This window comes from Notamacropus eugenii, chromosome 4 (genome assembly GCF_028372415.1).
Source record: "Notamacropus eugenii isolate mMacEug1 chromosome 4, mMacEug1.pri_v2, whole genome shotgun sequence".
Classification (NCBI taxonomy): domain Eukaryota; kingdom Metazoa; phylum Chordata; class Mammalia; order Diprotodontia; family Macropodidae; genus Notamacropus; species Notamacropus eugenii.
In genome coordinates, this window is record NC_092875.1 from 7,820,873 (window position 1) to 7,845,531 (window position 24,659).

Consider the following 24,659-nt stretch of genomic DNA (forward strand, 5'->3'; position numbering starts at 1 on the left):
AGCAAACAGAGGTTAAATGACTTGCTCAGGGTCACACAGCTCGTAAAGCCTGAGTCTGGATTTAAACTCAGTTCTTTCTGACCCCAGGCTCAGCATTCTATCCACTGCAGCACCTAGCTTCTGGTCTTGGTGCCTTCCTGATGCCCCCAAATCCAGGACCAGCCAGGGGAGACTCAATGAGATTCTACCTTGTTCTGTTCCTCGCCCTGGATTGCCTTCTTCACCATTTGGCACCCCAGAATTTGTGACTCTGTCATGAGCCCAGATGAAGTCAAGTTTGAAATGAATTTTTACCAATGGATTCTGACTTCTACATTTTGACCCTTAGTCTTGTAATACGTGGACAGTTTCAGGACCATGGATAGTGCCTCTCCCAGATTTCTGTTGGAGTCTGAACAGCAAGCAGGTGCTGTGAAGAGTCTCCCACATCCATGCAACAGGGCTCTGGTCTCCCAGCATGCTGTGATCTTAGTCAAGTCCCTTCAGGTTTCTTGACCTTGATTTCTTCACTTGTAAAATGAGGGATCAGATGACTTCCTTGTAGGATGCAAGCCCCTTGTGAGTAGAGACTGTTTGGTTTTTGTCTTTGAATCCCCAGTGACTAACACAGTGCCTGGAGCACAGTAGGACTTTAACAAAAATTATGTTGTAGGATACAATAGGTCCTTATATGAGACAGCAAATTTCCTATCATTAGGAGTCTTCAGGTAAAGGCTGAATAACCACCTATAGGAAAGCAGTAAAGAGTATTTCTGCTTGGTTGGGTTATAGGATTAATAAATTAATTAATCAGATCATAGATCTTGAGCTGAAAGGTGCCCCTCAAAAGCCATTGGGTTTGTCCCATCACAGATGAGGAGACTAAGACTCAGGGAAGTTGAATGGCTTACCCAAGGTCACATAAACAGTGACAGAACTGGAATTTGAAACCCAGGCTTGAAAGCTTTTCTTCCAAATCCAGGGCTTTTTTTCTACGGTGCCACACTGTCCCCTGGTGGTCTTTGAGCTTCTGTGCAACTCTGACTGTTTTAAATTCCCTGACAGTGTGTGATGGAATGAATGAGTCCCTGAGACTCTGGGAAAGTCCTCTGTCCTGAACCAGACTGAAGGGCCTGATCCTTACAGCTTTGTCCAATTGATTTCAGACTTAGATGACCCTGAGAGTCCGTGATCTTCAGGTCTATTTCATCTCTGGCTCCCTGTGTTCTACATCCCTGACTCTGATGGTTTTACAAGAATAGGGTGCACCAGACAGTGATTTCTTAGGGGACAACGCCCTCACGTGGCAGCCCTGGGAAGGTCCTACAGAAAGATTATAGCATCATGGGATTTTGAACTACAAAGTCCCGCCTTGTTATGCAAGTGTGCAAACTGAGCAAACCGAGGCCCAGAATGAGAATCACACAAATGAGGGGAGCCAGGGTTCAGTTCCAGGTCCCCTGACTTTTAATTCAGTGCTCTCTTTATGGTACCACACTGCCTCCTGCTACAGAAAATAGCCAGAGACTCACCTTCTGTTACCATTAAGACTGTGATTGTCTGATAACTGAGGGAAATATTGAAACCTTTGTTCAAATAAAAAAAGCCTAATATTAAAACCAAGTTTATATACGACTATTGCGTTATATTAAATGTATTTTGAGTTTGAACTTGTTTTATTAAAATGTTATTTATACTCAACAAAAAATTGTAAAATAAAGAAATTTGATGCGAAGTCTTATAGATAATGCTAAACATATGAGGTCTTGCTGAGTTACTTCTTTTAATTCATATAAAATGTTGAATGTAAAATATTTGGAACTTTCAATAATTAGAGTTTGATCATTTAATATTTAGAGATTTCATAATCATATGTAAATGCATTTTGATAATCTAAAATTATATAAATTTTTATTTGGAGCTCTTCGGGGCAAAAGTTATCATTATAGTTACTGTAAGCATTTAATGAGTAAAGAATATTATGAATAGTATATAATATTATATAATATGAATATATTATGAATAGATGAATAATATATATGAATATACTATGAATATATGAATAATATATGGATATGAATATTTTATAAGATTACCCTGAGAGTTCATTACATACATTTTTTTGGTTAAAGGAATTCATAGACCAAAAATACAATGAGAACAATGGGAAGTAATATGTTTTTGTTTTTGTTTTTCAAGAGTCATTTTTAAAATCCTAGCATAGCATTTCCAACCATCTATTTTCTTTCCCAACTATTAATTCTAGAGTAAAAGAGCAACATGGTCCCATTCTCACTTGCATCACCAGTGCCAGGAACCATAGCTACAATGAATTCCTTACAAAATTTCATTAAGTGATATCAGTGTAAAGAAGAGTACCGTAACTGATCATGGCAAATTGGGCATCAATCATCACACTTTGTATACAATCATGCACATTTATCAATACCTTCTAAAAGAATACACTCGTGTCCACTGAAGTGGACAGGTATGTAGCGATAAGGGCAGTGGGCTGTTCCAAAGGTTAGGCAGCAATACATGTTGTATTCCCAGTTTTCCCATCTTTCACAGTTTCTCCTAGAACGGCATTTTATCAGGAATTAATAGTCTTTTTGTGTCACAGAAGTGGAAGATGCTCCACCAGTCAATTTATTAAGTGCCTACTATGTGCTAGACACTATGCTAAGCACAAGGTATTCAAATACAAAAGAAAACTTAAAAAAAAAAAAAAAAAGATGGTCCCTACCTCAAGGAGATCACAGTCTAATGGGGGAGACAATGAGCAAGCAAATTTGTACAAATTATATGCAGCAGTATGAAGAGGAAGTAATTAAAACATAAAAGGCACTGGAATTAAGAGGGATTGGGAAAGCCTTCCTGTATAAAATGGGATTTTGGTTCGGACTTGAGGGAAACCAAGGAATTCAGTGGGTGCTGATGAGAATGAAGACCATTCCAGGCATGGGGACAGCCAGAGGCAAGAGGCTGGTGTCACAGTAGGGGGTAGGGAATAAGGGAGACGTTCTACTTTGCATAAGTCCTGTAACGCCAGAAGGGGCAACTCTTGGCTCTGGAGAGCAAAACCTCAAAAGAACATTTTGAGCGGGGGTGAAGTTACTAGTACAGTCACCCTGTTCTCTTCTTCAGACTCCGTAGTATCTGAAGTCTGTTTACAGTGGAACACCTGGACTCAGCAGTGAAGACCTGGCTTTCAGTGGAAATTTAGGTGGTTTACAGTTGATTGCTGTTCTTTGTGCTCAGAGAAGACCAAAATGACATCACTGTGTTAGGGTCAAGGTACAGTGTGTCCGACTGTGGCTGATCAGACCAATACAGGCTCAGAAGGCTCTAGCACAGGTCAGGCACAAAACGTCCATATGAATCCTTGAAGTGGAGATGTCTAACTTTGAGCATCTCACATTTATTTTAAACTACTACCCAGTGCCTTCTTTGATGCAAGCATGCCTTGCTGGGTGATCTTGTGCCAGTGTTTTCCATGGCTCACAGTTAATTCCACTGATCTTTAGAAAGACCTTGAGAGTGTCCTTATATCACTTCTTCTGCCCTCTATGTGAGCTCTTGCCCTGTATGAGTTCTTCATAAAAGTCTTCTAGGCAAATGTATGTATATGACATTCAAATAATATAGCCTATGAGGTTGTACCCTCTGTAGTAGAGATAGAAAGCTTAGAAGTTCAACTCAAGAAAGTACCCAAATGTCCAGTAGCTTATCTTTCCAGGTGATCTCTGAGATATCCTAGGAAAATTCAAATGGAAGTGATTCAGTTTTCTGGCATGGCGCTGGTAGACTGTCCAGATTTCACAGGCATAGAACAATGAGGTCAGCACAATGGCTCTGTACACCATCAATGCAGCCTTCTCTTCTCTCACACACTTTCCTTCAGAACCTTCCAAACACTGAGTTAGCTCTGACAATGTGTGCAACAACCTCATCGTCTGTGTGGATAGCCCTGGAGACTATATTCCAAGGTAAGTGAACTCACCCATAACATTAAAAATTTTTCCACTTGCTGTAACCAAAGAAAGACAAAAAAAGAAAAATCTTGATATCTTGCTCTTCTCTCATCTCAATAATGTCTAAAAAATAAAACTTCCTCAAGCTTGTATTGTCACTCTATGTACATTCCGAGATTTTCTTCTTCTACCATTTTTAGGAGACCTTGGCTGGAGATTCTCCAGCTGACAAAAAGTGAGGACTTTGTATTGGTTTCTGTTTGAGTGAAAAGTCACTTGTTCTATCTTCCATCTGTTGGGAGGTCAGAAATTGAAGCCAGTCATCTGGACTCTGAATGAGTTAATGTCTTCGTGTACATAATTGTACATTAAAATTTTCTGCTCTCAAGAGCATTTTTATGCTTTAATTATTGTCTTTTCATGGAGTTTTAAGTCTACACTGTGTCAATGTCAGTATCCATTGTATTTTTCATTCTCTTTTTTCTCAGTTACTGGTACTAATTAGCCAAGACTGATTCCTGGAAACTACAGAATTGCATTTCTTTTTATGTTTAGCATTTCACCATCTTTTTAATATTGTTAATTTCTTGACCTTATGCTCCTCTGCTCCAAAGTCAAATTTCATATAGTTCTTAGATTTTCATTCCCCTCACCACCAATGCTATTTGCAAAACCCCACAATTTTCTTCTGTACTTCAAATCAATCACATTACTTTGCTTCTAAATTATCTCCTTCTCCCATTTTCTGATCTCTAAATCCCTTGACATTATCTGCCACCCTCTCCTCCTTTCTCCTCATCCCTATTCCTGTCAAAGGCATCACCTTCCAGTGTCTCAGGTAATTAATCTTGGCATCATCCTCAGCTCCTCACTGTCCACATCCCAAGTATCCAATCAACTGTGTTGTGCCTAAAAAGATTCAAGAGACGTGATTTCTGGGTAATTAAATCACATTAATTTCAGCATTTTAAGGGGAAAAATGCTCATTTGGCCACCTCTTTTCTTCATGGCAGTGAGCTTCTGGCTTATATGCCCATTGGAAGAGAGGTATTCCCAAGGGTGGCCATCAGCTCTGACTGGTTAACAATTAATGAGAAAATGAATATTGCAGTGAGGGTTGGACCTGAACTTTGATGGCATTTTTTACTTCTAAGTTACCCCCAGCCTTGGGCAATCTACTCAAAGAATTGATCGCTATCCAAATCTGAGTAGAGCACAATGGCTTCCCCACCTGGGTGGTGTCTGGATAGAGAAGAAAGTTAGCTAGCCTTCAGACACTGAGGTCTTGAACTGAGGATAAAAGGGAAAGGGGGGGACTGAATGTCCTTAAATCACTGGTTATTAATCATCGTTTCTCTCAGCTGTCAAATCTTGCCTTTCCTGTCTTCACAATATCCCTCACACCCAACCTTTTTGCTACATTCACACAACATCTACTTCAGTTCAAACCCTCATCAATCAATCAATAAACATTTATTAAGGGCCCTATTATGTGTCAAGCACTGTGCTAGGCATTAGGGATACAAAAAGATGCAAAAGACAATCCTGTCCTCATGGAACTTACAGTTTTTCATCTCTTTCCCAGGTTACTGCAACAGTCTTCTAACTTATGGCCCTGCCTCAAGTCTCTCACCACTCTAGTCCATTCTACACGGTGATAACTACAGTAATTTTCCTTAAAGGCAGATCTGATCATGTGATGCCCCTCCCTACTCAATTGATTCCATTATTAATGACTGTTGTGGCTAAGATAAAATATAAACTCCTCTGATTGGCTTTAAAAGTCATATACAACCTGTCTTGATTTATCTCCCCAACCTCACTGGAAATTACAAAACCTATTGTAGTCTGAAATCCAGCCAAAATGGCCTTCACTCACTACCCTCCACCTCCCATCTCTAAGCCTTCCCCATGCTGGAATGCTTTCCCTCCTTTCCTATATCATAAAGCCTTTCTCTTCCTCTAAGACACAACTCAAGCACTATCTTCTGCATGAAGCCTTTCCTGATATCCTTGATGGCTTGTGCCCTCCCTCCCAAACTACCTGGTTTTTAACTGTGTGTGTGTGTGTTTATTAACTTCATACTTAGACTATACATTTTCATATATGCTTGTATCTCCCATTGAAATGTAAGCTCTTTGCAAGTGGGGATGGTTTTATTCTTCATATCTGAATCTCCATCAGGAACACACGGTAAGAACCTAAGGAATACTTTTTGATTATTTGATTGAGAGATGATCAGAGATAATAGCTTCAGGCCTTCCCTTTTCTCCATGTCAAGCATTTCCATTTTGGTTTCTTACTTGACAACTTGTGAATGCATGGGATATTCCTCTCTTTATGTGATGACTTGGCTACCAATTCTCCAGACAATTCAATTCTGCCCAATTGAATGGGACTTGCTTCACCTACTGGGTCAGTCAGTGTTGGAACACTTCCTGAAATGAAATTTTCTCTTTTTTCAAGAGAATCGTATCTGTCTTTCTCTTTTGAAAGTTATTCCCATTCTCAAACTGATTTTAAAATGTCTCTTCTCCAAGTTAGGGAGCAAAGTTAAGAGGACAATATCTTCAGGGAGGGGGTTCTTAAGGGCTAGATGGGCCTGAGCGCTACCGCTAGAAGCTGAAAATAACAAAACCACTTCAGAGGACCCTTTTTTCTTTTTCCATTTTTCGGGTCACTGGAGTGAAGACGTTTTCAACCACTTCAAGACTGAGCCCCTTTTTACTGAACAGATGTGAACAGAAACTCACAGAAAAGATAAAAATAAACATTCCATTGCTACCAATTCACCCAACCAAAATAAAATCACTACATGTTCTCTTAATTTGATTTAAAGATCCTCCTTTGGAAAAACTTTAACCAATTTATTTGGGCTGGAAATTTTCGTGGTTCATTTCTCCAGTGGGTGAGATAGAAATGCTGGCTTTTCCTGAGACATACATTTTCATTCACTAGTCTCATTCTATGCTTTCCCCAACTTTTCCTCTCAAAAAAGGATTGACCTCAGGTGGTCAATGGAGGAGTCTTCTTCAAGGCTCTCTTCCATCCCTCTTACAAGAAACCCAGCCCTATTCTTTTTTCCTTGCCTGGGGCAGCTCTGAAGGCCTAGTTTCTCTGTCTGAGAGACTGAGTATTAATCCACGAATTTTGAGGTCAGCCACTCTGATCTAGGAGGGTCCACTGACCAAGTAAGTGCCCAATGCCTCTTTAATACCCTGAAGTATTTCTTGAACAAATAAGGAGATCTTTGTAAACTTGCGGTTTCACATTTCTCTTTACTTCGGAGGCCCCAGTAACTCTGGTTAACTAACTCTAAACACTGAACAAAATCATATATTTACTAAACAAGCCACCAACTAACCATGAAGAAAATACAACACATATCCCTTTCAGCCAGTTGGGAGACCCAGAGAACCTGGAGAGAGAGCCATGGTTGTGGAACACCCCAGAGGAGCTTGGAGTAATTAAGCTCCTTCTCACTAATGAAGACCCTGCCCTCACCCCACCTCCCATCCCCTCCAACCCCTCCACCCTTGATCTGCTGTCCAGTGCTAAGAAATAGACAAGGAAATTGTCCTCTGTGGCTTATGGAACAATTTTTGTTCTCTCTTTCAGGAGCACAAGTGGAGATGGACTTAATACCAGACTAGAGAGCTGACTTTCAGCTATTAAAGAGAAGGTTTATTCTGACCTGGCTTAAGACTTGTTCTCTTCGAAGGTCAGAGGTCCATTTACGAATACCTCTTACTGCACCCAGCAGACTTGACCTTCCTCTCAGAGTCAAATTCCCAGAACAAAACCAGGAGCCATCACTAAGACTAGGCCACTTCCCTATAGCACTGCACATTCCTATAGTACTTATAGGTTTGCAAAGAGCTTTAGAAATATTCATTTATTGATCTTCATAATGATCCTGGAGATAGGCTACAATTATTATCCCCATTGGCTGAGAAAGGCGAAGTGACTTGCCCAGGGTCACATAGCTAGTAAGTGTGTGAGGTAAGATTTCTTTCAGGTCTTCCTGACTCCAGGCAATGTGCTCTATCCATTGTGCTACCCAGATGAATTCTTAACATGGAGGCCATAAATATTTTTAATATTTGGATAACTGTATTTCAGTATAATTGGCTTCCTTTGTAATCCTACGTATCTTATGTTAAATATTCAGACATTATTCTGAGAAATGGCTCATCAGCTTCACCTGACTACCATAACAGGCCATGACATGAAAAAAAAACCCAAAGGGGGATAACTCCAGCTCTGGGGATTTAGAAGATGCCCATCTTATGTAGTCACTCATGGAAGTCTTTCTAGACCATAATTACTTATCTATAGATATAATTAATAAGCTCATGTCCAAAGACATCACCTAATTATTGAAGAGAAACATTAACACTTTTCTCTGCATTTTAGGCACAAGCCTGCCAGAACCAATCTTTATTCATTTATCCTATTCTAAATTCAAGCATTTCTAGTTTAGAGAAAGAAAAGTTCCAATTGCTATAGTCCTCTCGTGCCCTCAGACATTTCTTTTCCTAAAAGAAAATATTTTGAAGTAAGATTTATAGGACTCTTGAAGAAGAAAAATGTTATAATATGATAAAATATTGTAGTTTAACAATTCAGGGTAAGGTAAAAATTAATCAGATGCTTCTTCAATAGCCAGGTAGCTAAATGGCACAGCTGATAGAACACCGGGCCTGAAGTCAGGAAAACCCAAATTCAAATCTGACCACAGATACTCCCTAATTATGTGACTCTGGGCAAGTTACTGACCCCTGTTTTCTGAGCTGGAGAAAGAAATGACAAATCACTAGAGGATCTTTGATGAGAAAACCTTAAATGGGGTCCTCAAAAATCAGACATGACTGAAAACAACTAAACAATAACAGCAATGAACTTAGACATGAGACATTTCTCTAAGTCTGGCTACCATCCTAAATCCATTCTTCTGGCGATCTTAGTTTTCATTCTCAAACTTTTACACACTTTCATTTTTAAAGTTATTAGGCATAAATGAAAGGGGGAGGAAGGATTTTAGTGGAGGACGGCGTTTCCTCAGAAGTTTAATTAAGTACTAAGTTTCCTTCCTTCAAGGAACTCTAGGCAGGACTTTAGAATGGATAAATATTTCTTTACTTCTTCATGTTTTCAGTCAAACTTAGAAGGGGGTTTAATATACTTCCACAATTGATTGACTCAAAGAATATAATCAACTCTATCAAAGAAGCCAAGCATGGTGGGATCAGATCCCAAGCCACCATTTGTATCCCAGACTTTGCCCATTCATTCCTCCTCCAAACCTTCCCAGCAAGAGGAGCAGAAATCTAGAGGCTCAAGTCTAAGGCCAAAGCCCAGAAAAAGGGTTTTCACTCATGATCTGGGCTGTACTGGTAAATTCAGGAACCACAGGACACCTGGGTTCTTACCAAGGGATGACTGGCAGGTGTGGGGAGGGAGGCAGATTTGATTTCACTTTCTTGGTCAATATCAGTAGTGTCACCTTCCTCCAGCTCCTGTATTCACACACTTGGCAAAAGTCTTATAGCCATTTATGAATGGACAACTGGACTCCCTCTTATAGTCTCCCTCCTTTGGAAAGAATATTGACTCTGGGTTTGATTCCCATCTCTGATACTTATTACCATGAACTTGGACATTTTTCACATCCCTGGATCTCAGTTTTCTGATCCATGAAATGAGCTGGTTGGGCTAACTGGCCTCTGGGGTCCTTTCCAGCCTTAGATCTAGGATTCCATTATCCTACTATCTTGGACACTTCCTCTTTATTTTTTTCTTTACTTTCCCAGGAAGATTCCAGTAATCTTGGTGGCAAGCAGACAGAACACTGGGAGAAAGATTTCTAACCCAGTAGGAGTAGTGGATGGGATGACCCAGCAAAGCTCACAAGGAAACTTGGTCCTCAAAGGAAAGAGCATCAGAAGGAAGATATTTCTGTGCAGATGCACTTTGCCATGTTGCACCTCACTGGATTTTCCCAACATCCCACTGATTTAAAGAGCAGGGATTTTATGGAGGAGTCAATAAGGCTGATAAATGTGAAGTGACTTCTCCTATAACACATGGCAATCAACCCGCAGTCATTTTAAGCACCTACTGTGTGCCAGGGCACTGGGCATAGAAGGACAAAGGTGAGACAATTCCTGCCCTCAAGCAGCTTTGGTGGAGCTAAGCTTGAACCCATGGGCCCTCACTCAAGAGATGGTGCTATTTCAACCACCTGGGATGTGTTGACAAAGATCTCTGAGAGCAAGAGAATAGAGTGTCTGGAAAAGGGAGGACTGAGACAGACAGCAGAGCCAGAATCACCGAATCTGAGAGATGGGAAGGACCTCAGCAGCTATCTAGTGCGACTCACACCCAAAGAAAATCCCTTCTATAAACCTAATGTTGTCTCTAAGTGAGACCTACCCCTAGGGTGAGGTGAGGGCCTCAGCAAGCAGCAAGGGAGGCCATTCCAACAGCGATGTCTCAGGGAATGGGGGAGGGAGAGGCTGGGACAAGCCAGGATCTTTCCTCAGGGGATAGCTGAGGCTCTGGTCCCAGATTCACATTGACTGATTGGTACAGGATGTGGCTTTGAGTCTGTAGTGCCCTAGACACAGCTGACAGGTGCTATATGGAGTGGGGGAGCATCTGGCTGCCAACCACTTCCCCTTCTTGGTGTTTTTCTAGAGGATTTCCCAGGAGAAAATGTCCCTCGAGTGCTCAGGGGTGGCTACATGCTCCTAGAAGGCAGAGGTCCCAGAGGATAGGACTCAAACCCATGAATTCAGATGACTTAACCAGCTGTCAGGAATCAGGTTCTGGACTCTGGACTCTGGATCTTAGAGTCAAGATCTAAGCTCAAGGCTCTGGATCCTGGAATCTGGATGGTGCAGTTTGTGTTCTAGGCTTCAGATCCTGAGCTCTGAGTTCTCAACTCTAGGGGCAGGGTCCTAAGACCTGAGGCTGGACAAGGATATGACTGGGGCTAGAGTCTGGTCTCCATGCTTTTAAATTTGAGCTCTTCACAGCCTAGCCTCCACCTACCTTTCCAGCCTCAGTATGTTACTCCCCTTCCTAGATTCTGTGATCCACCAAACTGCCCTTTTTCTATTCCTTGCACATGACACTCTATCTCCCAGCAGAGAGTCTCTGCCTTGGCCATCCCCCATGCCTGGAAATCCCTCCCTTCTCATCTCTACCTTTGAGAGTCTCTCACCTCCTTTAAGATGCAGCTTTGAGCATCATCTTGTGCATGAACCCCTTCTTGAACCATCCCTGCTCCCCACCAACTACTAGTGGTCTCCTTCATATTTAGACTGCATATTGTTTCATGTGGGCTTATTGTCTCCTCCATTAGAGAGTCAGGCCCAAAGACATTCTTTGTATTTATGTCTCCATCATCTGCGGTAGTGCCTGACACACAGCAGGAATTTAATAACTACTTATTGATCTAAGTCTGGGATTTAGATTGTGGACTGGACTCATAGCTTTGAGTTCTAGGCTCTAGGCTGGGTCTAAGCTCTTGTTGTGAGATCTAGGCCCTGGGTTCTGTATCTTGGGATGAATCTGAGCTCCATATTTTGAGAACTAGATCCAGGACTTTGAGTCTGAGTTGGGCTCCGTCCAACACTCACTCTTTAGCCCCGGCAGCATTGCTCCTTAACTCTCCAGAGCGAGCCCAGGGAAACATTCTGACCACATGATCATCTCTTCCACTGGAGTTCTTAGAGTCTCATCCTATTCCCCCACCCATCCCTGCCCACTTTCACTGGCCCCAAAACCAAACCCCTTGAGAATGTGCTCTGTCTGCCCCTTCCCCCATACACCTTGCACAGTACAGAGTCCACAGGGACTCATTCAGAGTCTGTAAACACAGCCCAGATATCCATTTGTCAGGGATATGGCAGAGATTTCTTATTCTTAGGAGAAGTGTAAACAGATAGAATTCTGGGGGAAGAGGAAAGGAGAAGGAAACAAGCTTTTATTAAGTGCCTGTTGTGTTCCAGGCATTGTACTAAGGGCTTTACAAATATTATCTCATTTGATAGACAGAAGATCTGGCACATCACTGAGTATCAATTTCCTCATCTGTAAAGAACTAATAATAGCTCCTACCCCATGGGATGACTGTGAGGCTCAAATTAGATGGTAGAAAGCACCATGTACATCTCTGAACCACTATTATCATCATTATCCAGCCTCCATTTCCTCATCTGTCAAATAGGGATATGTACTCTACTTATCTCACACTCCTTTGAGGAGTGTGGGATGGGCCAACAGGTCTTCTCTGGTCTCTCCAGATGCCAGTCCCTACAATGATTTACCAACTCTGAGAAGTAAAAGGGATCTCATATAGCAGGTTGAACCCTGAACAATATCAACAACAAGCCTTCTATAATGTCCCTGGTAAGTAGTCATACTGAGTTGGCTTAGACACCTGGAGGAACAGGGAGCTTACTACCTATCCAGGCAGCCCATTTGACTTGGGCATGACTCAAAGTGCTCAGAAGTTTTTCCTTCACCTTAGTGCTCAGAATCAGAGAAGAGTCTGCGCTCCCCTTCTCCACCTAAGAAAAAAAAAGAAAAGATTCAGACCTCAGAAATTAAACAGATCTGGGAAGGAAGGAGAGGAAAACAGTGACTTTCTCCTGAAATCAGTGAAACAGTGGATCATCTAAGCAAGTGCTCAGTATTCTGGAGAGCTCCCAAAACAAGTTGTTCAGTACTCTGGAGAGCTCCCAAAACAAGTCGTTCAGTGCTCTGGAGAGCTCCCTAGCCTAACAGTGTGTTGTCCAACTCCCATGGGCTCTACTCTGCCTCTGGCAACTGTCTCCAGAGAACCACCATTGGAAGCTCACTCAAGTGTCCCTTTCCTGCTTGATCCAACGGATCCAACACCCCCACAGGCTCCAGGTGTGTTCCCTCCACCCCAACCCATGGGGGATATGGAGCCAGGAGAACAACCCAGAGAAAACCGTTGAGCCCCAGATCTGACCACAGCAGAGCCGTTGGGGACCTTTCCCTGGGGTGGTAGTGATGTCGGCAGCATCGAGCCCTCCAGATCCATGGGGCAAGCATGATAGGAAACAGCTACTTACAGCCCAACATAGATGAGGCTCTTGGACAGAAGGAAGGCAACCTGGGTCATATGAAGAGTGTCCAGAGAGAGCAAGCAGGTCAACTTCTCCAAGGAGCCTTCAGGAGACAGCACTTGAGGCTGAGCCCAGCTGAAGGCAACTCTAGGATCTGAGTGTGGATGCCCCATCCCAGTACCCAGACATGGGCTCTTGCCAGGCCAGCCTTGAGCACTGGCCCCAGCACCCTGCTACTCCTACTAGCCCTGGCCCCATCTGCCCTCTGTCAGATCCCTGAGAAGGAAAGAGAGTTTCTCCCTGGGAAGGAGAGCTCAGGGCTAAGAGGATCCCAGGCTGGAGAGCCCTGGGACCCCAGAGTAGGAGTCAGCCAGCAAAAGGCCAGCCCTAACCTTGGAAGCAAGGAGCTCAGGTAAGGAGTTGCCAGGGATGTATGGAAGCCTATGGCTTTGATTTGCTATGGGCAACAGGGGAGAGACATGTGAGGACCTCAGAAGTCAGAGTATAGTGGACAAAAACTAAGGGAAGGCCTAAGACACACAGAAAGGACAGTGTGTGTGTGACTGTCAAGAGAAGTTAGAGACCAAGACAGAGAAAGATATGACAGGGGAGACATAGACATGATGGAGGAAGAGGGAGAGAGAGACAAAGTATTCCATGTCACAGAAAGACAGGGGGAAGGGAGTTGGTAAAAATAAATAAAGAAATAAACAAACAATTGGGAAATGAAAATACAGCATGAATTGGGGGGGGAGGGGGTCGTGTCTGTATGAAACAAGGAAAGAAAGAGACGAGGTTGGGGAGAGCAGAGGGAAGGGGGAAAAGAGGTAGTGGGGAGGAAAGCAATAAAAAGAAAAACCAGGTGTGGAAGAGAGGGGAATGGAAAAGGAGAGGGAAGGAAGAGAGAAGAGACTAGAAGAGGCAGAAAGAAAAAGGGAGATGTCCAGAGAGAGGAGAGAATAAGAAAATGAGCAAAGATGCGGGGTTGCTTTGGGAGAGGCATGGTGGCCATGACAAAGGAGAGAAAAGTCAGCCCCATAGAGACTGATCAGTTCTGGGCACTACAATTGAAGGAAAATCTTGGTAAACTAGAAAACTAAAACTAGAAAACCTCCAGAGGGAGCAATCAAGGTGGAAAAGGTGTGTTAACCATAGCGCTGTTCTTGGAGTCCAGAAAGTATAGACTGCCACACCCCTGCCCCCCATGCTCAGTAACTGTGATTATGGGCAGATGGCTTCATCACCGGAGCCTCCGGTTCCTCATCTGTAAAATGGGCGTATGTATTCTACTTATCTCACAAGAGAGAGTTTTGTAAGCCTTAAATACTGTTTTTAAAGACACTGTAAGTGTTTTTATCATGGTTGCTGTTGTTTAAGAAGTGAAGGTGTTTCTTCTGGAAAAGGGGTAGGGGGAGTAGTGATTGCTGTCTGTGATTGAACAGCTGAAAGGCTGCTGTATAGTAGAAGGACTAGACTTGTTCTGCATGACCCCAGAGGACAGGAGTAGGAGTGGCGAGGAGGAGCTTGTACAGATGTCTGCATGCCACTGAAAATTCCTCAATTATCAAAGCTGTTCAAAAGCAGAATGGGATCTCCCAGGAGGTAGTGAGCTCCCCACCACTGGAAGTCTTTCAGCAGACAGTGAATGGCCTTTTGCCTGGGTTGATATGCATGTTGTGTCTCCTTATAACATGTAAGCACCTTGAGGGCAGGGACAATTTCACATCTTTTTTTGTCCCCATAGTATGAGTCCTCATTAGACTCATAGGAGGTGTTTTAGAGACATTTGTTGATTGATTGTATAGACAGAATATTCTTTCACGTTAGGATCAGTCTAAGTGTCTCCTGAGCTCCCTTACAAATGAGATTCCATAATCCTCAGAGAAACAGAGACAGAAAGAATAACTAATAAAAACCTAGAATTTATATCATGCTTCAAGGTTTGCAGAGCACTTTACATACGTTATCAAGGAGAGTAAAAAAAAAAAAGATGAATCAATAAAAACTTTTATAAAGCATTTATTGTGTGCCAAGCATTGGGGTCACAAAGACAAAAATGAAGTCATCCCTCATCTCAAAGAGTCTACCTCCTAGGGAAGAAATCCATGCATATGGGAGGGATGAGAGAGGAGAGCGCACTGGAGCAGAGGCATGCTAACCTTCTCAGATAATAATACTAAGAAATAAATGCCAGCTAGTGGACTAAATGCATACCATGATTATCTTCTCTCATCCTTACAATAACCTAGGAAGCAGATGCTATTATCATCCCTATTTTACAGTTGAGGAAACTGAGGGAAACAGAAGTTAAATAACTTGCCCAGAGTCACGCTGTTAGGGCCTGAGGTTGTGAAACAGATCTTCCTGATTCCAGGTCCAGAACACAAAACAATACACAGGAAATTCTTAATGCTACTCGAAATCCCTCCTGTCCTCTAATATCACTGAGGACTCTATTCTGGACCCTCTATCCCTACAAAAGCCCTGGATCACCACTAACCTGGTAGGTTCTGTTCCAGAGGACAGAGGCAGATGTCAGAAGCGAATCATTCATGGACTCAGCTCCTACACACTTTGCCACGTGGTCCAGATTCCTGGGGAAGAACATAGCTGACTCCAGGAAGGGGATCCCAGAGAAGACTTAGGCCCCATCTCCCAGCAAATGAGAAGGTCCTGAGGGCTAAGTCAGAACTCAAGGTGAGGGCCACTCTCATCCTCTCTGTTCCCCTCTGGGGGAACATTTTAGCCTCTGGGTGAGACCCTGAGGGATGATGGCTCTGCCCATGAAGACAGGGCACAGGCTATACACACCACAAAATCTAACCAGACAGGGCAGATGTTGCTGCCAAAATTCATGTGTTGCTTCCCTCTCTGGACCACAATTTCCCCTTTTGTGAAGTGGGAGAGTTGACCTTAGGAACAACTAAGAATCCTTCCAGCTGATACCATGTGTATGACGCTACTGGAAGCAAGTTGGGGCAGAGAAAAGAGCACTGCTTTGGGAGTCAAAGGACTCCTGCTTCTACTTCTTACTACCTGTGTGACCTGGGCAAATTACCTGACTTCTCTGTTCCCCCAGCTAGACAAAGGGGTGGAATTAGGGTCCCTTCCGGTACTAAGGTGATGATATCAAATATTCACCAATTCAATCCCACAAACATTTCTCATAAGAGCTCACCCTTAAATAGAGCTCTGGATGCAAAGCGCTATCCCCACTCTCATTTGAGCCCCTCCAATAGATGAGGTGGCAACTGATACAGATATTGTCATCCCTATTTGACAGAGGAAGAAACTGAGGTTTTCAGAGGTCACACAGATAGTAGGTGTCGAGCAACTTTCAGACCCAAGTCTTCCTAATTCCAAGTGCACTGTCTAAGGTGGAACAGTGGATAGAGTCAGGGCCCAGAGTCAGCCTCAGACACTTACTAACTTTGTAATCAGTCATGTCACTTCACTTTTGTTGGCCCCAGTTTCCTTATCTGTACAATGGGGATAATAAAAGCGTCTACCACCCAGGATGCTCTTGGAGATCAGATGGAATAATCATTGTAAATGGCTTAGTTAGCACAGTGCCTGGCAAATAGTTAACAAATGCTTACTTACTGACTGGTTAACAACAATGTCGGAAGGTCCAAGGGCATGGAGAGATAAGGCATAGGCCCTGCTCTCAAGGACCTCACAACCTAATGGAAGTGAAAGGGATGCGCACAAGTAACGATGATGAAAGGGAGAGATCTCGTGTGTTGAGAACATCAGGTCTTGAAGGGAAGTAGAGAAAGATAAGGCTAGAACAGTAGGAGGGATGCTAGGTTCAGAATCCATCCAATTCTAAAGCCATGATAGCATATTTCTGATGTGTGATGATCTATGACATATAGCATATGATGTGTGAGGTATGAGCTGACTAATGGGACATGAAAGAATGAAATTATTCAATAGATACTGGAGAATCATTGAAGACTCTTGAGTAGATGAACAGCATGATCAGGCATGCTTTAGGAAAATTGGCAAGTGACACCAGCTGGCCCCAAAGCCCCTCCCAGCCCAGAAATTCTGTGTGTGTGTGCTTCTGAGATCCGAAGGGATAGATGTGGAACAGAGATTAGCCTCATTTGCTTGGTCCCAGGGGTAACAACAAGAAGCAGCAGGGACAAGGCTTCAAAGGGGAAGATGCCAGCTCCTGGTGATGCGAGCTGTCCCAAAGCTGAGTGGGCAGCCTTGACAGGCAGTGAGCTCCCCCTCACTGGGCAATCTCCAAGCCCAGACACCACGACCACTTGGGGATAAGGCTGGGGGGAGGGCACCTCATTCAGGCATGGGGTGGACTGGGTGGTCTTGGAGGACTCTCTGTCAGCCCTGACTGAGATTTCAGGATTCTTCAGACTCTCCGAAGACTGAGAGCCGCTGGGGAATGTTAAGGATGGAGATTCGTTGACTGGGAGGCTCTTGGTGTTACCTTCACCTGAAAGGATGAGCCAGTAGGCTAAGGGCCAGAAATCTGAAACAGATCATGTTGCCAGCTGTCAGAGAAGGGAGCAAAGCAGGCCTAGGAAGGCTTCAGACATTTGATCTCAGTTTTCAAAGACCAGGGGAAGAGGGATAAACAGAAAAGAGAGGAGAAGCTTGGTGGGAGAAATGCCTTGGACAGAGGTGCTTTGGAGGGTCAGCTATGAGGTCAGCCTGCCTGGGGAGGAAGACCAAGCTTCAGAAGAAAGACCTCATCCAGTGGGAGCTGTGTTCATTGCTCCTGAGCACAGCCCTGCGGTGAGGCCTTCCCTAGAGGCAAGAGAGTTAATAGAGAGCCCCTGGTCCCCACCTGCAATCCTGTCCCAGCCAGCTCTCAGCCAAGGCCTCCTGTCATGCCCTGCAGGTTTCCAGACCAACAAGGCCGAAGAGGACCAAGGCGCACCTGCAGGCATCCAGAGTCTGGGCCTAACTCTGAAACACAGCCTCTCTTTGGCAGTGGGACCCGACTGATTGTACTCAGTAAGTGGCCTTTGTACTCCCTGTCCCTCCTCTCTGTCCAGGGTCTTGCAGGAAAATAACCTCGTTTCTCACTAGGTATCCCCACTTACCCAGGGGTCTCTCTAGGGCCAGGAGGCTAGGGGTGGGTGACCAATGTGGTCCCACCTACAGCAGCCCAGAGTGGAGCTAACGACCCAGCAAGTAAGAGACTCAATCCCCAGGACACAGTCTAAGATGTATTTGGAGGTAAGGGAGAAGATGAATGGGTCTAACCCTAACCCTAACCCTAACCCTAAGGCAGGGACAGAACTAGGCCTCCCAGCAGAGGAATCATGGTAGTAGCTTTTCTTTCCCTCTCTAAAGTCAGTCCCCTTACACTAGGATGCCAGGAGGAGACCTGGGGCTCTCTAAGATATGGAGACAGAGTGAGGCAAGCAGAGGCTTAGTCCTCAAAGTCTATGGTTTCTTGGGCAGGCAGAGATAAGGTCTTCAGGGTCCTGGTGAGGAACTAGAAGACATCAGAATGGGCAGATGATGGAGCCTTGCCTGGGTGGGCAGTTCAACTAAGGACTGCCTGGGGACTTGGGCAGGAGGCAGGGACAGTCCATGGGCAACAGAAACAAAGTCACTGGCTCCCTCCCCAGCAGGTCTCTGGGAACTTGGATCTCAGCCCCCAAGGGGATGGGAGAGGGTGATGGGACAGAGCAGGGAGCCTAAGGTACGCTTGGAAGCACTGATCACAGATATCCCAAACTATGACGGGATAGAGGCAGTAAGAGGTAATGGAGGAGAGTGACTACAGTTCTGGGCTTGGAATGAGGAGAACTGGGAAAGGACTTTGCCTTTCATTGGTCAGTTGGTTGGTTAGTTGGTTGTTCTATATCCTGCTTGAAGAGGACCAAAGCGACATCACTATGTTGGGGTCAAGGTACAGTGTGTCCAAATGTGGCTGATCAGACCAATACACCTAGGAAGACTCTACCACAGGTCAGGCACAAATTGTCCATGTGGCCATTTGGAGTGGCAATGTCTCTAATTTTGTTCATCTCACATTTCTTTTGACCTCTTACCTTTGGTACTTACTACTTCAGGGAATCTGGGCAACTTAATTAACTTCCCCACTCATTAGTTACTTGATCTATAAAATAAGGCTTTGGAACTTAATGATCTTGGAGGACCGTTGTAGCTCTGAATCTGTGGTCCCATGAAAAGACTGAGAGGGAAAGCTAATTGGACAGTTGGGGTAGGTCCAAAGGTCACACAGATCTCTGCAGGCACTAGCAGAAAAGCAGAGGAACTGAGAGTAGGAAAATATGCCTTGGAGAGGTGTACTGAGGATCTGTTGAGCTCAAGTATAAGGAGAAAGCTGTGGAAAGGGTAAAGGGTGGCCACTGAGAACACTTGCCTGGGTCTAGAACAATGTCATGAAATACCAGGAATGGTCCAAATGAAACATCCTAGTTGTGCAGGGGAGGGTTAGCCAAGGGAGACTGGAGAGTAGGAACCCCTAACTGGGCAGGAGAGGACTCAGACAGAATGAAGACAGAATCTTAGCATGTCTGAAAGGACTGTAGTTGAGGCAGGGAGGAAATCTTGGAATTTCAGCCTCATCTGTGCACCCCGAGAACTTTGATCTATTGCCTCCTCCAGAGGCAATTTTAGTATGTCTCCACTCTGTATAACACTAACATCTCCTATCTCTGCCACACTGTTAGGTCAGCCCAAGGCAGCCCCCACCGTCAATGTCTTTGCTCCATCCCAAGAGGAGCTAGACACCAAAAAGGCCACCCTCGTGTGTCTGCTAAATGGCTTCTACCCAAGTGCTGTGGAAGTGTCCTGGACCAAGGATGGCTCCCCTGTGTCCCAAGGGGTGAGCACTGCCACGCCATCTCGCCAGAGTGACAACAAGTACTCAACCAGCAGTTTCCTCTCACTCTCTGCTGACCAGTGGCTGTCAGCCAACATCTACATCTGCAAGGTCACCCACGATGGCAAGGTCATTCAGAAGGAGCTTTCCCGAAGCCAGTGCCCTTAGATGCCCATATCTCTCCTGGAGCCCTCCCTCTATCCTCACACATGGGCTTCCCCAGCTCATCCTCCCTTCTTCCCTGCTTTCCATAAAGAGCTTGTCCTTTCTCATTCAATTGCTTCTCCTGTCTTCTGTGAGACATCCCCTCCCCTTGATGACCGTTCACAATATGGGTCTCTAACAACTTTCATATCAAAAAGCGAGACTGAAGAAAATCTAAAACTGGTGTTGTTCAAAGGGATGGTGGAAGTGGAGGAGCATGGAGGAAATATAGATTCAGAGGACAGAGCACTAGGCCTGGAGTCAAGAAGCCCTGAGATCAAATCCAGCCTTTGACACTTCGTAGCTCTGCCCCCTTAAGTCGGCACATCACTATTCCTCCTTCAGCCTGATTCCTTACCTGTAAAATGGGGAGAATGACGGCATCCACCTCCCTGCGTTGCTGGGAGTAAAAGTTTAGACAGTACGTGTAAGGCATTTGGCAAAACTTAAAGTGTTATGTAGAGGCCGGCAATTGTTACTATTATCAATTTTAGCTATTATTCATAGCACCCACCCCTCAGGGCTGTTGTGAAGACCGAAGGATAGAGCAAATGTAAAGCGCTTTGCAAACCTTAGTGACCTACAGAAATCCGAACTGGGTGGAGCATAGATTGCAGGGGACCCAGGAAAAGGTGACTGCCAGGAGCCAAACTTGGGCTGCTGACGGAGCGACTCAGGGTATCAAAATAAACAGGCCTACGTGAGGGACGACGTGAAGGTAGAAAGGACAAGATTTGGGAGGAGACTGACAGTGAGGAGGAGGGGAAGATAGGAGCTAGGCTGTGGACCGCGGTGACCGGGAGCATGGCTGCTCACGTGGCAATGGGCAGGACATCCCCATGACAACCACCCTTCTGTTTTTTCTCCTCTTGACCTTCATCCAAACACTCTCCACCATGCTCCCTCCCTTTCTTATTCCTGGATTTCCTCACATCTTCTTAGTATGTGTCACTAACCATTACACCCTCATTCTGATCTGATTTCTTTCAAATAAAGCCTTCTCATCCAAAGCCAGAGTATGGACAAGGAAATGTTCACCAAATCCCCATGATCCTCATGAGGCACAGAGCTACACCAGAGCAACACCTGAGAAACACCTGAGAGGCCCGTAGTGCCACAGACACCTGAATACAGACATCTGCCAAGTCAGAACAAAGAGTAAGAGGCCAGTGGTTTGATGTGGTCATAGACCCATGGCCATGAATGGCTGCCACATACAGGTGTGATTTAATGGCATTCATAGAAGACATCACCGGTGCCACACGTCTGGCCTGGCCACGTATGCTCCTTGCATCTATGCTTCTTCATGCATGTGCTCCAGTCCCATATATGTCCTCCATGAGTTCCCCTCCACAGGTGTCCCCAGGCAACACTTCTCCAAGTACATCTCTTCCTCCACTGATGCGTCTGTATTCTCCCAGGTTCTTCAGCTGCTGCTTTTCTTACTATTCTATTTCATTAAAATACATTTATTTTGAATAAAATATATTCACCTGGGTAATTAGTAAAAATAAATACTATGGTGGGCCTTCATGAGCCATGGACAGATATAGACCCACACAGCGTCTTGAGCCTGGAGTAACCTTTAGCTGTGGAATTGCCTGTGAGTTGGGAAGTTGCTCCCAATGCAACACATGAATCCACTGAAATCTCTCCTTGAGACATGTAGCAACAAAGAAAACCTTAGACAATGACCTTCTCATTATCATTTCGAGCAGCGCATAGGGCGGTGAACCAGGTGCCCAACAGAAGTCATTAAGGAGAAACTACAGTGTCCACGTGGCAAAAAGAGCCCCCATAGGTGAAGAGGTCCTGTAGAGACCACAATTTGCAGGTAACAAAATATTGAACATCAAAACACTGAACATTGTAGAGACTACCCTAACTCTACCCACCTGTCTTGCATCACTCCTCTCCAGCTAAGTGGAGAGAGAACTGGACCTAGAGCCAGAAGGACCTGAGCTCAAATTCAACCTCAGACACTTCCTAGCTCTGTGACCCTGGCCAAGGCATAACCTGTCTGTTTCCTCATCTGTAAAATGGAGATCAAGATACCACTTTCTCCCAGGGTTGTTATGAGGACCTTGTCAGCCATTTGAAGCAGCATCTGCCACACAGTAGGCACTTAATAAATGCTTCTTTCCTAACATCCTGCTATCCTGCCCTACTCAGGGTTCCTCTCACCAAGCACAACATCTCCCATCTCTGCACCTTTGCATAGCCTTCTCCACTGCCTCGGTGACTCTCCTTCCTCACTGCCAGCTCTGAGTCTCTCAGGTTTCTTTTAAAACTTGACATAAAGGCCACCTTCCACAGGAAACCTTTCCTGGTCCTATGAGCAGCTAGAATCTTCCCTTCCATGGTTACCTGCCATCTCTTCTGGATGAATCTGATAGATATCTACCCAAATATATGATGGAGAAGAGAGGGCAGGAGAGGGGAGGGGAGGAGAGGAGAGGGGAGGTGGGAGAGGGGAGGAGAGAAGAGGAGAGGGCTTGAAGTCAGCAGAGGGAAAGAGAGAGAAAGCAAAAGAAAGAAGAATAGAATGTGCACACGGTAGAGGAGAAAGCAACAAGTCCTGGGAAAACTCCATAAATGGCTGTAAAGGGTGGGGGTCACCAAAGAGCCAGAAAAGGAAGCTGGGATCACAAAGAGCCAACGTGGCTTCCCCAAGGACCCAGGGCAGACAAAGCTTCTGTCCTTTGGTGACAGGACAACTAAACAAGCAGCACAGGGCTGACCTAGGGAAGTCTGAACCTGCTCCCTCAAGACCAGGCCCTCTCAGGATTCTCTCTCCCTGAAAGACCTTGGAGGGTCCCTTTGCCACTGACTGGGAGCCACCATGTCAGGGGCCTAATGATGAGCACCCCACTTCCATTTCACATCAGATTGTTTTACAAGGAGATGTTTGCTTTGAAGCTATATCTAGAAACAAACACATAGTAATTTTCCCCAGCCTCTGACGGTGGGGAGAGGCCCAGTGGGACGTGGGGTTCACAGTTTAGTTCAGTTACAACATGGCATTACTAACATTACTTTCAAGTACAAAACCAGCATGGTCCTGAATTCCATCAGGCTACCTTCACTGGATTCAAGGCATTGCTGCTCAGTTGGCAACATCTCCCCTGGATCCCAGGACTCCTGGATCCCTATGACTTGGCTGCCAGGTCAGATCAAAGAGGCCACTCCCTGACTCAGGTGCTCTCCTCAGAAGCATACTTCAATGGGATGGGGGGACACAAGGTGGCACCAGGCCCTCCCCTCCCCCTGCATGGTCTTACTGAAAGAATCCTTCAGCCTTCAACACGAATAAGAAAAACATCCAGGATAGCTGAGTCAGGACACCTTAAAGTTACCAACAGTTCTGGTTCCACAGTCAGTGGAGAGGGCTGCTCACAAGCACAGGATAGGTCAATGCAGAATGGCCATGCCTGACCCTGGCCTCCATTATCCTCCCATTAGAAGGAGAAGACAGTACAAGCCAAAATAGAGGTCCTGGTCTCACTCTCTGCTCCAAGCTCCCCCACAGAAAGCCACCAAAGCTATTTGTCTTGTGTGTTCAACGTAGGAATCTGTTGTATCCCACCCTGCAATGGGAACTCCTTCAGCAGAGGGATGGATTCCCTTCTTTCTTGGCCTCCCCAGGGCTTAGCATACACCCACACACATAACTTGTCTAATACATGTTTGCTCATTGATTTACTCATCTGAGACAAATATTTGGCAACATGTCTCCCTCCCTTCTTGTGACTGAAATGAAGAGACGTGGGCTGCACAGAGGTAGAAGTGAGTGGCTTTGAAACTGGGTGAATGACCAGATACACAGAATAGCCAATAATGGGTAGATATGAACTTGGATAGTGGGCTTCAGGGAGTGCCCCAGGGATCCCTACTTTGGCTAAGGTGAAGATGGGACACTCCTCAAGGCTCTGCAGGACACTCACCGAGGTTGAGCAAGAGACAAAACTGGGAAGAAAAGGAGCCCACTGCATTCCAGAACTAGGATCCCACATGATGTCACAAGCCTAGAACACTGAACGAAGATCATGAGATACAATTTCATAGACATAAGTAGAAAATCTTACTTTTGAGGGGGATAGGAGGTTTACAGATACAAGGTATCACTTGAGTGTGGGAGGTATTCTCCCACATTCCCACATCCCACTGAGATGAGGAAAAGCAAGATCCATATGAGGCAAGAGTGGGATGTGACAGCCCAGAAAACTCATCCCATCTTAGGCTCCCAAAAGTCAGCACATTGCACTGCCACTACACCCAGCCCATCACATTCCATGGGGAGGACCCTATGCAGTTCTCAGCGCTATAGGACAAGAAGGACATCTCCAAACTGGACAGTATTCAGAGCAGGGCAGCCAGCATGGAGGAGAGCACAAATTGATGGCACTGGACAACCAGCAAGAGGGTTTGGGACACTCAGCCTGCAAAACAGGAGATTAAAGACCCACTGAGAGGGGTTCAAGCATCACAAGGCCCATCATGGGTGAGAGAGATGAGTCTCATTTCCTTGGGCCCAGAGAGCACAAGCAGGAGCAGCAGTGACAAGG

At 44.9% G+C, this 24,659-nt stretch overlaps 1 protein-coding gene across 3 annotated transcripts; it reads left to right on the forward strand.

The window, feature by feature from the left end:
• The first annotated feature begins 3,145 nt into the window (after positions 1-3,145).
• LOC140498885 (immunoglobulin lambda-like polypeptide 1) lies at positions 3,146-20,167 on the forward strand. 3 transcript variants are annotated; one of them, XM_072599654.1, is made up of 5 exons: positions 3,146-3,968; positions 7,573-7,675; positions 9,768-13,470; positions 17,929-18,044; positions 19,739-20,167. In XM_072599654.1, exons 3-5 carry the CDS (start codon positions 13,223-13,225, stop codon positions 20,056-20,058), a joined length of 684 nt encoding a protein of 227 aa, XP_072455755.1. In that variant the 5' UTR covers positions 3,146-3,968; positions 7,573-7,675; positions 9,768-13,222; the 3' UTR covers positions 20,059-20,167. The 3 variants fall into 3 exon arrangements, with proteins under 3 accessions (XP_072455755.1, XP_072455754.1, XP_072455753.1); XM_072599653.1 differs by having other exon boundaries at positions 7,573-13,470; XM_072599652.1 differs by lacking the exon at positions 7,573-7,675.
• The last annotated feature ends 4,492 nt before the right edge of the window (positions 20,168-24,659 follow it).

Excerpts from the sequence above, each read along its gene's own strand:
- LOC140498885 (XM_072599653.1), top strand. The coding sequence starts at position 13,223 with ATGCCCCATCCCAGTACCCAGACATGGGCTCTTGCCAGGCCAGCCTTG. Across the intron at positions 13,471-17,928 it reads CTTGGAAGCAAGGAGCTCAG|GTTTCCAGACCAACAAGGCC; the intron begins GTAAGGAGTTGC and ends CATGCCCTGCAG. Across the intron at positions 18,045-19,738 it reads GACCCGACTGATTGTACTCA|GTCAGCCCAAGGCAGCCCCC; the intron begins GTAAGTGGCCTT and ends CCACACTGTTAG.